Consider the following 15,190-nt stretch of genomic DNA (forward strand, 5'->3'; position numbering starts at 1 on the left):
GTGTTGAAAGGGCTGAGTTATTGGATGAATATTTAAATTTACAGCACCAGTCAGTCAACATCTCCATTCCTTTCCAATGGGTCATGAGGTTTGGGTGGTGACACTGCAAATTCAAGTTTAATCATCTTAAGTGAGACTTTTGCACAGGGTTGCTGGGTGACGTCGCCATTGCAGGATGAGGAGCTTGGAGGAGAATCACTCTTTTTCAGATCAAGATAAGCCAGCTGAGACGGACTGGCATGTCATTAGGGCAACCCGTAATTGAGGGACAGACCCAGGACACACCAAAGAGATGATATGGGGGGTGTCCAGAGTTTCTCTAGAAGGTGTTGAAGGACGTTGCTGAATGGAAAGGCCTGGTCAGCCCAGCTCAGCTTGTTGCCACTGAATCCCTCACTGGGAAAAGGAAACTGAAAATTATTATTACAATGATGTATGTATTTGTTTCCTGCCTTGCGCCCTGTGTTGGCTGGGATTGGCTCCAGCAGACCCCTGTGACCCTGTAGTTAGGATATAGCGGGTTGGATACTGGATGGATGGATGGATGATGAATGTATTTGTTTAGGGGCAACAAAAGTCAGTCAGTGCTGAGGGACTGAATGCTTAAGGTGATGATGTTGTCAATATGCATGAATAACATGGAGGAGATTTAACAGACTACACAGCTGCTGTGATTCCTTGCGTAACTGAGGCTATTTGTGCAATTTCACTTGTAAGTTTCCATGCTATAAGCTGTAAGTTTCCATTCAAAAATACTGCACAGATCAAAATCTATGAAGTTCTGCTTTAAATTACAAGTAAATAAACTTCAGTATTACAAAAAAACAAAAATGTTTAGACTTAGGAAAATGTCATTTTGTATGAAATATACTTATCAGAGAATATTATTAAATCTGCCTGCAGGTTTTCCAAGTTTAAATTGTTGGAAGTTGTTCAAACATATATGCATTTTTATGAGAAATTAAAATTAAAGTACATGATGCCAGCAACAGTTTGGAACTTTACAGATGATTTCACCTCATGTGTCAGTTTAGCTTTGTCTAGATTATATATGGTGAGAAGTAAAGCAAAATGACACATTTTAGTGCCTAACTAGAAAGATGACAATATGCAAGCTTTCGAGGCAACTCAGGCCCAAGCTTGCATATTGTAATCTTTCTAGTTAGCCAATAAAAGGTGTCATTTTGCTTTACTTCTCACCACATCCATAATGGCTAACACAGTACTAGTACCTAGTACTCTAGATTATATAGAAATAGCTTGTAGTTCATTGTTACAGATTTATTTCTTTTCAAAGACTTCAAATGTTCAGAGTTCAAATGTTAGTCAAGGGCCTGTGAGTAATGGATAGCTTGGTTTATTATTTATACCCTTTGGGAATGTGTCCATAAACACTTATCCAATTCCAAAAAGTTTTATGAAAGTTTTTCAAAAATGTTCCATCTTTTCATCTTTCCAAGTGTTTTTTCAGGTAGTTCTTTGACATTTTGCAGCACTAGTGTTCTTATTCTTGCGGCTACTGTAGATCTTGCTCACAGTGTATGAGATTGCTACAGAATCATGCACCAAAGAACAATGAAGTGTTGTACATTTTAGTGGGCAGAAGATGTTAAAAGGATTTGAAATTCACACCCATGTGTGCTCTTGGTATGAGGACAACAATGCTTTGCCTGTTCAAAGCGTAGACGACTGGATAGAGTTGTTTGAAAGCAGTCAGATAAGCGTCAGATGCAGAGTGTGCAAGATGGCCATAAATGTCAACCACTTGTGAGAAAAGAAAAGAAGGGGGACAGAATTCTCAGCAAAATAGGGAAACTTTCTAGGGAATCAGAAAAGTAAGGAGACTGTAATGAGGCGTACAGAATTTGAAATATCTCATAAAAACTTACTATTCAATCAATCAATCAATCAACATTTATTTATATAGCACATTTTCATACAAAAAATGTAGCTCAAAGTGCTTTACAAAATGAAGAATAGAAAAATAGAAGACACAATAAAAAATAAGCATAAGTCAACATTAATTGACATAGAATAAGAGTAAGGTCCGATGGCCAGGGTGGACAGAAAAAAACAAAAAAAAACTCCAGAGGCGGGAGAAAAAAAATAAAATCTGTAGGGATTCCAGACCAAGAGACCGCCCAGTCCCCTCTGGGCATTCTACCTAACATAAATCAAACAGTCCTCTTTGTATTTAGGGTTCTCATGGAAGGACTTGATGATGATGGTCACGTAGACTTCTGGCTTTCAGTCCATCAATGTTGGAGCATCATGATGCTTTGAGTAGGTGGTGGTGGCGCAGGCCGCCACCACAAAGAAACCGGAAAAAGAAACAGAAGAGAGAGTAGGGGTCAGTATAGATTTTGGAGCCACCATGAATAGTTATTATGATGAATTGAACATACAGGGTATCAGTATTAAGTTAAAGTGAAGTTATAAAAATGCCATGTTAAAGTAATGTGTTTTCAGCAGTTTTTTAAAGTGCTCTACTGTCTAGAGTAGACTATCTACTATTGAAAAAATGAATTTTTAAAAAAAAAAAAAATCATCATGTGTAGCAACTTTTCTGTTAAGGAAAATGTTCACTCACTGAGCAATTTATTAGGAACACTACACTAATACTGAATAGGGGCTCCTTTTGCGCTGAAAACAGTGTTGGCTCTTCATTGTGTGGATCACATGAGATTTTGGAACCATTTCTTTGAGATTCTGGTCCATGCTGACGTGATTTCATATGTGTCAGCTGCACATTCATACTGTGACTCTCCTATTCTACCACATGCCAAAGGTGTTCTATTGCATTCAGATCTGGTGACTGGGAAGGTCACTGAAGATCACTAAAATCATTGTCACATTCATGAAACCACTTTGAGGTGCTTTTGCTTTGTGACATGGTGCATTACCATGCCGGAAGTAGCTATTAGAAGATAGATACATTGTGGCCATGAAGGGATTTACATGGTCAGCAGCAATATTCAAATAGGCTGTGAGATTGTGGCAAAAAAGTTCTCCACCATCACTACAACCTGCAAGACAGGTGGCATGGAAGGATCCATGCTTTCGGAATCAAATTATGACTGTAACATCTAAGTGCCTTAGCAGAAATCGCATTGTTTTTCCTGTCTGAAACTGTCCAGTTTTGATGAGTCTCTGCCCACTGCAGTCTCAGCCTGTTGTTCTTGGCTGGAAGGAGTGGAACCCAACGTTTTCTTCTACTGTTGTAGCCTATCCACCTCAAGGTTCTGCATGTTGTACATTTTGAGATTATTTTCTCTTCACCACAATTGTACAGACTAGTCACCTGAGTAACCGTAGCCTTTCTATCCGCTTGAATGAGTCTAGCCAATTTCCTCTGACCTCTCTCATCAACAAGGCATTTCCATCCAAAGAGCTGCTACTGACTGGATGTTTTTCATTTTTTGCACCATTCTCAGTAAGCTGTAGAGACTAGGAGGTCAGCAGTTACAGAAATGCTCACACCAGCCTATCTGGCATTGTTGAAATCACTGAGATCACACTTTTCCACATTCTGGTGTTTGATGAGAACATTAACTGCAGCTTCTGACCTGTATCTGTATGACTGTATGTATCACGCTGCTGCCATGTTATTGGCTAATTAGATAACTGCTTGGATAAGCAGGTTCACAGGTTCTTCTACTTCTAAGGATGTGTGTTAATTTGCATGCCCTCAAACTCATACTTGTTAAAGAAATTATCTTAAATAGAAGAAAAATATCTTTTAAACAACTGCATTCAAAATAAAGTGTTCATGTGAAAATGCAATTTTCTGAAGGCAGTTATTCAGCATTCGTTTCCCAGGTCCTCCCTGCGCGGAGTTTGCATGTTCTCCCCGTGTCTGCATGGGTTTCCACCGGGTATTCCGGTTTCTTCCCACAGTCCAAAGATGTGCAGGTTAGGTGCATTGACGATCCTAAATTGTCCCTAGTGCGTGCTTGGTGTGTGGTGTGTGTACCCTGCAGTGGGCTGACGCCTTCCCTGGAGTTTGTTTCCTGTCTTGTGCTCTGTGTTGGCTGGGATTGACTCCAGCAGACTCCCGTGACCCTGTAGTTAGGATATAGCGGGTAGGATAATGGATGGATGGATTATTCAGCATTGTTGGTGTCAGCTCTTCTCAAATTTGTTAAGAGCTTTCACTACTAACTCTGGGTAGGGAAGACAAAAATGTTCAATTACTTAAAAAAATAAAACTGCTTTTTTTCTTTAACTATGTTAACATCTATGATACTTTACTAAGTTTTTGAATAAAACTATTTGTTAATATGTACATTTTTGACTTGCTATATGTGCCTGACATTTGACATGAAGATTTCCTGTTGCCCTTCCTTTAGGTGCTACATGACTTTAACCACAGCGCTGCACCTACACCGTGGAGGGTCTCCTAAAGGCCCAGCAGGCACTGGGAAGACAGAAACGGTGAAAGACTTAGGAAAGGCTCTTGGAATGTATGTCATTGTCGTCAATTGCTCAGAGGGGCTCGACTTCAAATCCATGGGCCGAATGTACTCAGGACTGGCTCAGGTAATCGGTCATAAGCAGGACCCTGAACTACACTATAATGGCTAGGATCCAGATTGGAAGAGCAATGTTTTCAACCAAATTTACATCCAAATCTTTTTACTGTAAAGATGTCCATCTGTCCATTTTGATCTGTTATGCGTTACTCTCTGGGCATATAGTATGTTAGTCAGAAGGTACCCAATACATTAAAATATAGACCTCTATACATAAATACATGTAGTCATGGTAGAAATACTGTGACCCTACTTAATAAAAATAATTTTATGTCATTTAAATTAATTTAAATTCACTGGGTATATCTCAGTCATATGCTTTTCACAGAGCTGTAATGTTAGCTATGCAGCTTCACAACTACAGAAATCTGAATCCCGGCCTAGACATATGTATCAATACACCTTTAGCCAGCAGCCATACCACATGCCCATTGGATCAGGTAATCCACCTGAAACTAAGAGACCATCTAGGAAAGGTTTGGGTTGCTGCTGGAAGAGGTGTTGATGAGGCCAGCAGGGGACACTCAGTGGATTGTGGATCCCAATGCCCCAGTGCAACGACTGGGACACTGTGCTGTAAACATGGTGTCTTTTTCAGATGAGACAGAAATCCTAACTCTCTGGGGTCATAAAAGATCCCTGATCATCTTTCATAAAGAGTAGGGAGTTTGCCAATGTGCTGGTTAATTTGCCCTTCCCAGCCCGGTCATTCTGCCTTCATAGTCATCCACAGCTTCTAATTGGCTAACTATCTCTCTCATCTCTTCATCGCCTAATAACTAATGTGTGCTGGATGTACTGGAACAGAAATGGCTGCTGTCGCATAATCCATACATTGGTAGTAGCTTTGTATGTAATGCTCTTTGAGTATCTTGAAAAGCACTTTATAAATTTAGTGTCTTCTTCTTCATCTTCATCTGGGTTGCATTCAGTCCTCCAAGAGGCTTGTACACATCTGTAAGTATTTGCATGGACAACACCTTGGACTTAGTGCCTAAATGTGTGCCATTGTGCACTTACTTTCGAGCATTAACTTTTGTATATATATTTAACACAGTACCCAGGATGGAGCAATGGCAGACAAAAAGCCAGCATCAATGTGTTCTTGTTAAGTTTTCGATGTTAAGTAATACAGATTCTCAAGCTGTATAATAAAGCTTTAAACTTCACAAATATAGTTAATATATATATAGTTAATATAGTAGAATAGTTAATTAGTAAGGGATACTTTCCGCAAGAATATACAATAACCAAGACAAGACAGGTATCCACCAGAAACAAGCAGCATGGTCTCTTTCTTTTGTCTTTCCCTCCCTTGGCGCGTTGCCTGGTGATTCTCTGACATTAAGAGAGGCTGTGTTGTTAGCTTGGTGAGCCTTGGTCAGAAGTTGCCATCTCCCCCCATGATTCGTCCTTTGTATCAATTCTTTTTGTAACATTTCTGTTATGATAAGACATACAATATTTGTTTGCATTATTTCCTAATAGTTCCAATATATTAATGAAAGTCTTTCCATTACAAATTTTTTGGCATCTGGGGCCTCATGTATAAATGGTGCGCACACACAAAAATATTGTGTACGCCTGTTTCATGCTTCGAGATGTATAAAAACTAAACTTTGCATAAAGCCACACACATTTTCACAGCATTCTCACACCTTGCATTCGCACTTTTCTGCTCAGTTTTGCAAACTGGTGGCACCTGGAGTCAACGCAGTGCTACTGTTTGTGTGTCTTTTCCCTTCTTTTTCATATTCGTATCCATGATGCAGCATTTATCAAATACACCGAAATTAATTGCATATCATTTAGAAATTTAATTCACTTAGTTGCAGTCATTCTGTAACAATGCAATGGTGCATGGAACTATTCCAATTACCATTGCTGGTTTAGCGTTGTTAGAAAACATTGCAAATGGAAGAATTAGAAGAGAGTGCATATTTAGAGATGATGATGACTGACTTTTAAGTCGATAGCTCTTGGAGCTTTGTGCTGACCTGGCGCAAGCTTTACAAAGGCAGACTTTGAGAAATTGTGCTCTGCCTGCTTCTTTGCAAGTTCTGTCCAATCTCGGGGTTTTTAGCCACAGTAGCTTTTCAACGTGAACTTGCTGATGATCAGGTATTTCACAGACATCACTGAGTTGCGCCAAGCCATCTGTGTAGGAAGGTATTATCTGCTTGTCAGTCAGGTATATAAGATTTCCTTATACTGTGGTTGAACTGGCAAACATCAAAATGCAATTCGCAGCAACATCCGGTTTTCCAAATGTAATCAGAGCAGTCAACTGGTCAAGGCACTGGACAAGTTACATCGGCAAGGGATGAATCACCAAAGGAATGAGGTGGCTTTACATCGTCTACAGCTGGAAAACCTATAAAAATGGCAGCTCTGCACAGTCGCAGGTGCTTTTTCCAACTAGTGCGGCAAAAGGCAAGCAGTTCTTTTAAGGCTAGCGAGTCACCTGAAAGAGTCATGTGAACAGCAGAGAATCTATCCATTGTGGCACTCAGCACCAATGCCATGCTATAAAGGCACCTTCAGGGAATGAATTTTCTTATGTAAAGAGAAAGCATTTACATTCTATTAATGTGCTGTTCTATAGTGCACAGAATGTGCATCGCATTGTGCAAGCGTGTAGCTTGTTGCATAATGTGGCACACAATCGTTGCTTGCCCGTACCTGTAGAGATGCAGTATGATGAAACTGACCCTGACCCACCAAATGATTCGCCAAAACAGAATGTGTTACAATTTCATTTGAATATAATTAGCAGAATGTAAAAACAGTTAATCAAATGCAGCATTTATTTTTAACCAATTCTTTTAATTTTTGGTCAATATCACATAGTACAGCCCTTATATTCCTTAGTTCATTGGCCACACCTCTTACAGCAGGGGTCCTCAATCACAGTCCTGGAGGGCCGCAGTGGCTTCAGGTTTTTGTTCTAACCCAGTTGTTTAATTATAAAGCAATTCTTGGCAATAATTTAATTTCATGGGTTGTTAGTGCTTTAACTCTGCTATGTCAGGTAATTCTCATATCCTACATTTTCTTCCCCTATCTAAGAATATCATTCAAATCTTTTGAAGGCTAAAATGGATGGGTGATTCTCAATCCTTCACTTTTTCCTCTTCACTTTCCTTCCACGTTTTTAATTAAACCCAATAGTGCATGATAAATACACACAGGTGTAAATGGTAACAAGCTAAATGGAGAAATGCTGCATTTCATTTGCATGTTATTGCTAATTAGGAGCAATTAAAAACCAAGAATACAGCTGTTTAAGTCTAAAATAAGCAGTAAGGGTTCACAATCTTAACGAGCGAGACAACTAAAATAAAGCAGAAGTGTTACTTGAGCAATAAGTGCTTCTTATTAAGCAATTGGGTTGGAACAAAAACCTGCAGCCATTGCGGCCCTCCAGGACTGTGATTAAGGACCCCTGTCTTACAGCATCCACTATTGCATTTTATGACCCCATAACAGCATCACCAGGCGGTTTTTGAGGCGAAATTGCGTGAGCAGCAGTTAGCTACTGAAGACGTACTGGGCAGAGCAGCACCATCACCATCACCATGTGGATTTGTGTCCTTGGCACAGGGCTTAATGTCAAAGTCACGTCAACTTTGATATTTGACCAATTTATTTTTTATTTCAGGCACTGTGTGACTTTCTGAACTTGAACTTTTGAATGTTTCTGCCATTCTATATGATTCGATCAACTTTCTTTTGTTGCTTATACCACTGCTTAAGCCAACAAATAGTATGTTTTTCCTTGCCTCCACTTTGTATCCACTGAAATTCTTAACACTGAACAAAGCACTGAACAAAAGGGGCTATTTATGTTGATTTCCATATGCAAATATGATAAATTCTGGGAGGAGTCAGGGTGGGACTGTAGGCGGCGTGTGCATGAAATTTTACGTTCATTGGTATTCATTCAGGGGATACATGGAACTTGGTATACGCACGGTTTTATGCTTCTGGATTTTTTGTGTGTACGTACATTTCCAGTTTTGTCTATACACCATGTTTCAGTGTGAATTTTATGCATGGCATCATACATGACATTATACAAGGACAGTAATAGGGGATTGAAGTTAATTAAATGACAAAGGTGTGTTCTTTGTTCAACTGCCACCTTGGTGACCTCTTTGCATGTTGTGCATTTTATTTTATCCTTGCCCAACATCAATTCAGGTTAGTATCAAAACAAGCATTAGGCATTTAAATGAAACAACAACCATAGAGTTTCATGTGACTAATGAACCTTAGTGTGTTAGGGTTGTTTTGTGGCACATCTTAGAGCTTCCTATAATAACATTTTCAGTCAAATATAGCAGAGTGAAATGAAAAAGTCATTTAATGAAACCAATGTTATAAAATGAAATTTGGTTAACTTGATGGACAAAATCAATTTCTTTTTTTTTTTTTTTTTTTTTTTTTAAATAGACGGGTGCTTGGGGCTGCTTTGATGAATTCAACCGCATCAACATTGAGGTGCTGTCTGTGGTGGCACAACAGATCCTATCCATCTTATCAGCTCTCTCAGCTAACCTTCAGCGTTTTGTCTTTGAGGGTCGAGAGATTAATTTAGTTTGGTCATGCGGCATCTTCATCACAATGAACCCAGGTATGGTTTAATTTAGAGCACAATAACCCAACTCTACAGTTTTAATCATATTTTCAACCATCAATATTCTTTTAAAGAGTAGAGTACAAAAGCTATTAAATAAGTTGTGAACAATTAGTGTTACAGTACAATATTTAAGAGAATAAAATATGTTTATGGAGGCAAATTTTGAATAAATTTGGAATAACATTAAGGAAAAAAAACTATATATTCTACTAACGGGGGCACCTGGTACTGCCTAAGGTGGAATAAACCTCAGGCATGGTCTCTGAGTAATTTTCCAAAGGGGAATAATTTTAATTTCAAACAAAAATTTTCCTTTCCAAACCCACCATGGAGAGCAGATTTGTGTACTGGTGCAAAGTCTCAAAAATTCTTCCTATGGTCACTTCTCTAAGTAAGTATGGATATAGTCACTAAATAAAGTTCCTGATGGGGAAAGAGTTCAGCATGAAAGGTAGCCTATGGTCTTCTGTACAAATAGGGGGTGTGTGAAGAATTTGGCAGAGAGCGATTCAACAATGTGAATTTACATACCAGGCAAACACACTTTCAGCTTTATGTATTGGATTAATATTTTGCTCTTTGAAAGCATTTTTAGACAAATATTATTAGCAGAATCTTCTGACTTTGATATTTAATCAGAAATACACACATACTAGACACCATCCATCCATTATCCAACCCGCTATATCCTAACTACAGGGTTATGGGGGGTCTGCTGGAGCCAATCCCAGCCAACACGGGGCAAGGCAGGAAACAAACCCCGGGCAGGGCGCCAGCCCACTGCAGGGCACACACACACACACACACACGCACACACCAGGCACGCACTAGGGACAATTTAGAATCGCCAGTGCACCTAATCTGCATATCTTTGGACTGTGGGAAGAAGCTGGAATACCTGGAGGAAGCCCACACAGACAAGGGAAGAACATGAAAACTCCAGCAGCGCTACCCACTGCGCCACCATGCCGCCCACACACATTCATGTGTATATTTGTTTCAGTATTTATTTAATAACTATTTTTTTTAACATGGAGTGAGCCCATTAATTTAAAGTTTTTTACAACAATGACAAGATCCAGTTGTTTCCTATAGTTATTAATGAGACCCTCACATCTGCCTTGAGGATGTTTATCCATGCATTCTTTCACAGCTGTTTTAGACTTGTCTGCGGTTTTGCATGAGAGGCCTACAATATGTCTTGCAGTAACATTTCATTTAAGGTCGACATTGACTTACCCAATTTATAGCTCAAACTTTCTTAAGTCTAAATCCAGTCCTTCGAACATTTCCTGATATTAGGGTTTTTGTCATATGGGGGGATTTATTTTCGGCTAAATTTCTATTCTGTCTGATATTGCATCCAAAATACGTTCCTATTACTGTGAATTACAACTTCTCAGCAGTGAAGCTAAACTGCGTACCCTCCATGCGTTCTGATACAGTCTGAACACTTTTTGTTATTAAATGATTTATTTATGTTTATTAATTATTAAAAATTCATATTATATACCCCTACATTTTTTTCTTTCATTTCGGCACTATTTTGGAATTTGTTTCAGGGTCATAGCCATGTTGTATCTGAAAATGAGATTCATTGTTAGTCAAGAACTTTGACAGTGACAGTGACTGATTTTTGCTTAATTTCTCATTTTTATGTCTTTATTTATCTCTGACAGCTTCATTTCCAGGTCCAATCACCTAACAAGTCTTTCTGAATGAGACTTTTTCTCTCGTCTCATAACAAATAACTAAATTTTAATTTTAGATTTAAGTTTTTGTGGTTATGAGCAGAGTTCTTTTTTAAGAGCATAGGATTTCTTCTGGCTATTTTATGATGAACACCATGTTTATTCAGCTCATATTCTATCTTTGAGGTTTAGGGACAGTCATAAGTGGCAACAAGATCAGTTTGGAGGTTATCTGCCTTTTTTTTCAGGTTATTTGGGACATCCTTCATTTTTGTTTGATTTTTAGGGTAATTTTGATTGACGTCTTCATGTTGATCGAGCCACAGTGATCCTTAATTAACACTATTTGCCATACTTACCTTGTTGTTTGAGCACAAGAACTTTGTGTTTCACTTACTGTATTTCCATACATGACCTATTTCTTAAGTTACGTTCACATTACAAGCCTCATTGCTCAGCTCAGATTGGATTTGCCTATCTTGACGGTTCACATTCATGAGTACAAGTGACTTGTATTTAAAGTAACTGTAATGTGAATGCACCTGTCACACGTCACACATGCACACATTGATACATTTGTGAATGAGTTATATGCGTCACAAACAACAAAAAAGTCATATTTGAGAGAGGACTCACAATATTAAAATAAAAAAATTGACTCTCTAATAGCTAGTGCATTGAATTTTGCTCTGGAGGATAGCAGACAGCTTGTCAGCTTGACCTCATTAGGTCCAGAAGGTGAAAAAATAGCCAGATGGCGAGCTTTTGCTGTTTGTGCACCAATTGCTGGCACTGCGGCACCAAGAGATGTGTGGATACAAGAAAGGAGCCAGCAAAGGTAGAACCATGACAGTGGTCACTGCTGTAGCTCTCATTGCTGTTTTGTCCCCCTGTCGGTGCTGGTTGATGACAGCAGTGCTCAGCCCGCGTGAAGAGGTAAAAAGCCACATGAATTCCAATCTGACAGGTCTCATTCACATCGTAAGGCCATGAATCGGATCGGATATGTACCCTGTCTGGTACCACATACTGAATGAAAGTGACTCAAATCGGATTTCTGTGTCCATACAGTCCTGAAAACAACAGATTTGTGTGACATTAAGGGAGAACATTGGAATTGAGCACTTTAGGCCTGGTAAAGTGAATGTAGCCTTATTTTCCACTTTCTTTTTCTGTCACATCCATCATATCCTCTAGGCAGTGTGTAGAATTTTTGGATATAAATTATTATTATTGTAGAATAAATGACAAAACTGTTTTTAATTTAACAAGGAAATAATAGTAACACTTGAATATTTATGACCGTAGAAATGTTTGTGAGTACAGATTAATGAACATAGATCAGAAAATGGCTTAATACATAGAATACACAGATACCAAAGGTGCTTAGAGAATGATGCTAATAATGTTATTTTGCAGTATTCGTTTTGTAAAGGAATGATGGAAGTAAACCGAGCTGAGGGTGTCATGGAGAATTAAAGTATATTGATAAATAAAAATGTAGTGCTAATTTGTCTGAAGTTGTCACAAATAAAGATGTCACTAAAATGGTAACTGGTACAGAGAACATTGAAGTCACACAAAAATAACGGAATTGCTTTGGTTAGCAATAATCATCAATGAGCCATTAGCTTATACCCTTAATGGGCCAGTGAAAAGCACAATAATTCTCTAGTATTCTATGCTAGCTAACATTCTGTCATTATGTAAAAACTAACATTATTTGAATTCTGTGATTTGAAGGCCAGAGTACTTAATTCAGTTCAGGGTGGCAGGAGCTGAAGGCCAGCATGGCAACGGCAATTTAAAGTACAAATCAACCACAGATGAAGTGCCAGACAATAGCAGGCCACATTCACTCATACACTTGCCATCCTTATACTGAGACAATTTAGGTCACCAATTAAACTAACGAACATGTCTGTCCGATGTATCCAAAAGTGCATACAGCCATTGGGAGAACAGATAAACTAGAGTCTGCGGATTTCTGAGTATGTCATAGTTTTTGTGTTTGGTTGGTCTCAGTTCCTTCTCTACATGTTTTGGAGAGGATCTGTAAACAGCAATCCGCAAAATGTGGTAGTAGTCATAATGATTAATTTGAGAAGTAATAATGCAAGCATTACTAGCAGAGAATAAATAGGCACCTTAGCAGCTTTCTCAGGAGTAGACTTAGATATAATTTACATCTTCATTTCAAAGACAGAAAGGATGTCACATATTCAGTGTTAACTACAAAGAATAATACTAATATTGTGTTACAATGGTCTTTTTTAGAGATGCTGATTGCTGTACCCACTTGTTACTATTTCTCTTTTTTCCAAAACTATCATTATATTGTACTTTTAAATATTGATTTCTAAAAGGCTTGGTGACAACCTAGACTAGAGGTCAGTGTAGGACAGGGGTCTGATAGCCTCTTCTGGTTTGTAAAGCTCCTTATGTTCTCATTTATTTTTCTCTGTAGATAATTTGGAATCCGTTATATCATTACAGAAGGACGTGGATAGCATACCGGCTTGGGCAGATTTGTGGCAGATGAAATTTAATGTCAGTAAATGTAAAGTATTACACATAGGAAGTAAAAATGTTAGGTTTGAATACACAATGGGAGGTCAGAGAAACAAATGTACACCTTATGAGAAGCTTTCGACTTCCTGACAGTGTTCAGAGGACATTAAGAAGGCTAACAGAATGTCAGGTTATATAGCACGATGTGTGGAGTACAAGTCCAAGGAGGTTCTGCTCAACCTTTATAATGCACTAGTGAGGCCTCATCTTGAGTTCTGTGTGCAGTTTTGGTCTCCAGGCTACAAAAAGGACATAGCAGCGCTAGAAAAGGTCCAGAGAAGAGCGACTAGGCTGATTCCAGGGCTACAGGGGTTGAAATATGAGGACAGATTAAAAAAGCTGAGCCTATACAGTTTATACAAAGGAAGAGGAGACATGATTGGAGTGTTTAAAATTATGAAGGGAATTATTACAGTGGATCGAGACTGTTATTTTAAAATGAGTTCATCAAGAACACATGGACAAAGTTGGAAACTTGTTAAGGGTAAATTTCGCACAAACATTAGGAAGTTTTTCTTTACACAAAGAACGATAGACACATGGAATAAGCTACCAAGTAGTGTGGTAGACAGTAAGACTTTAGGGACTTTCAAAACTCGACTTGATGTTTTTTTGGAAGAAATAAGTGTATAAGACTGGCTTTGTTGGGCTGAATGGCCTGTTCTCGTCTAGAGTGTTATAATGTTCTAATATCCTACTGTATGTGATGTCCGGTTTTATTTATCAAATGGTTATTTTCTAACACTAAAGACATTTTGGTCTTTGCCTCCATCTTTTTATTGCCTCACAGGATATGCTGGCCGTACTGAGCTTCCAGATAACCTTAAATCCATGTTCAGGCCCATCTCCATGGTTGTTCCAGATTCCACACTGATTGCAGAGATCATTCTCTTTGGAGAAGGCTTCAATAACTGCAAGGTAGAAAGCCATCAAAGTTATGTGGATTACCGGTTGTTTATTTAACGCGAGGCTTGAATTTAACACATCCTAGAAAGTCTGAACTTGAAAACTGTTAACCTCAGGAAAATAATTATTAATATACATAATTTAAGTAATGTAGTAAGCAAGAAGCTGAAAGCCGCCATATTGTACCTGGTAGGGTATCATATATGGCACAACTTGTACTGGGATTTTCTAAAAGAAAGGTAATTAGAGATAAAGTCATGCAAAAAGACAATTTCTCCTTAGGGATTAATATAGTGTGCCAAATACGTAAAATAATGTGTCATTGACTACTTCCAAGCACTGACCATTCCTAGTCTTATTTAGATTTGTGTTAGTGACATCGAAAGATGGGTACATTTTCTCAAGGTTCCCTTTCTCACACATGGTGTGCTTTCTGTCTTTAGATCTTGGCAAAGAAGGTGTTCACCCTGTATTCTCTGGCTGTGCAGCAGCTCTCTAAGCAGGATCATTATGATTTTGGACTCCGAGCTCTCACCTCTTTGTTGCGTTATGCTGGCAAGAAGCGACGTGTCAGGCCTGATGTCTCTGATGAAGAGGTTTGTATAAAGATCGATTTGTGTAAGTGTGGTACATTGTGTATAGATGTAGAGTGCTGAATAAGTCACCTTTACAGGCCATCCCCATAATCACAGAGTGTAAAATTCTTCTTGATGTATTCCAGAATATAAAAGGCATAGAGAAGTATGAAATAGAGCAAAACATGAACATTTCTAGGTGATTCCGAACATTTGAACAGTAGTGTACATTAAGATAGAAATTAGGGTTAGGGTTAGGCTTAGGGTTAGGGT

General features: G+C 38.6%; 1 protein-coding gene across 1 annotated transcript in view; it reads left to right on the top strand.

Annotated features, from left to right (window-relative positions):
- The window catches only part of dnah2 (dynein, axonemal, heavy chain 2), a 521,611-nt gene that overhangs the window by 293,078 nt on the left and 213,343 nt on the right, over window positions 1-15,190 (top strand). Inside the window, exons 37-40 of the mRNA XM_039749646.1 lie at window positions 4,350-4,539; window positions 8,988-9,168; window positions 14,227-14,354; window positions 14,786-14,938. Of these exons, the coding sequence (XP_039605580.1) occupies window positions 4,350-4,539; window positions 8,988-9,168; window positions 14,227-14,354; window positions 14,786-14,938 (652 nt within the window). The remainder of the gene's footprint in view (window positions 1-4,349; window positions 4,540-8,987; window positions 9,169-14,226; window positions 14,355-14,785; window positions 14,939-15,190) is intronic.

The sequence above is a fragment of the Polypterus senegalus genome, chromosome 3 (genome assembly GCF_016835505.1).
Source record: "Polypterus senegalus isolate Bchr_013 chromosome 3, ASM1683550v1, whole genome shotgun sequence".
In the NCBI taxonomy this organism is placed as follows: Eukaryota; Metazoa; Chordata; class Cladistia; order Polypteriformes; family Polypteridae; genus Polypterus; species Polypterus senegalus.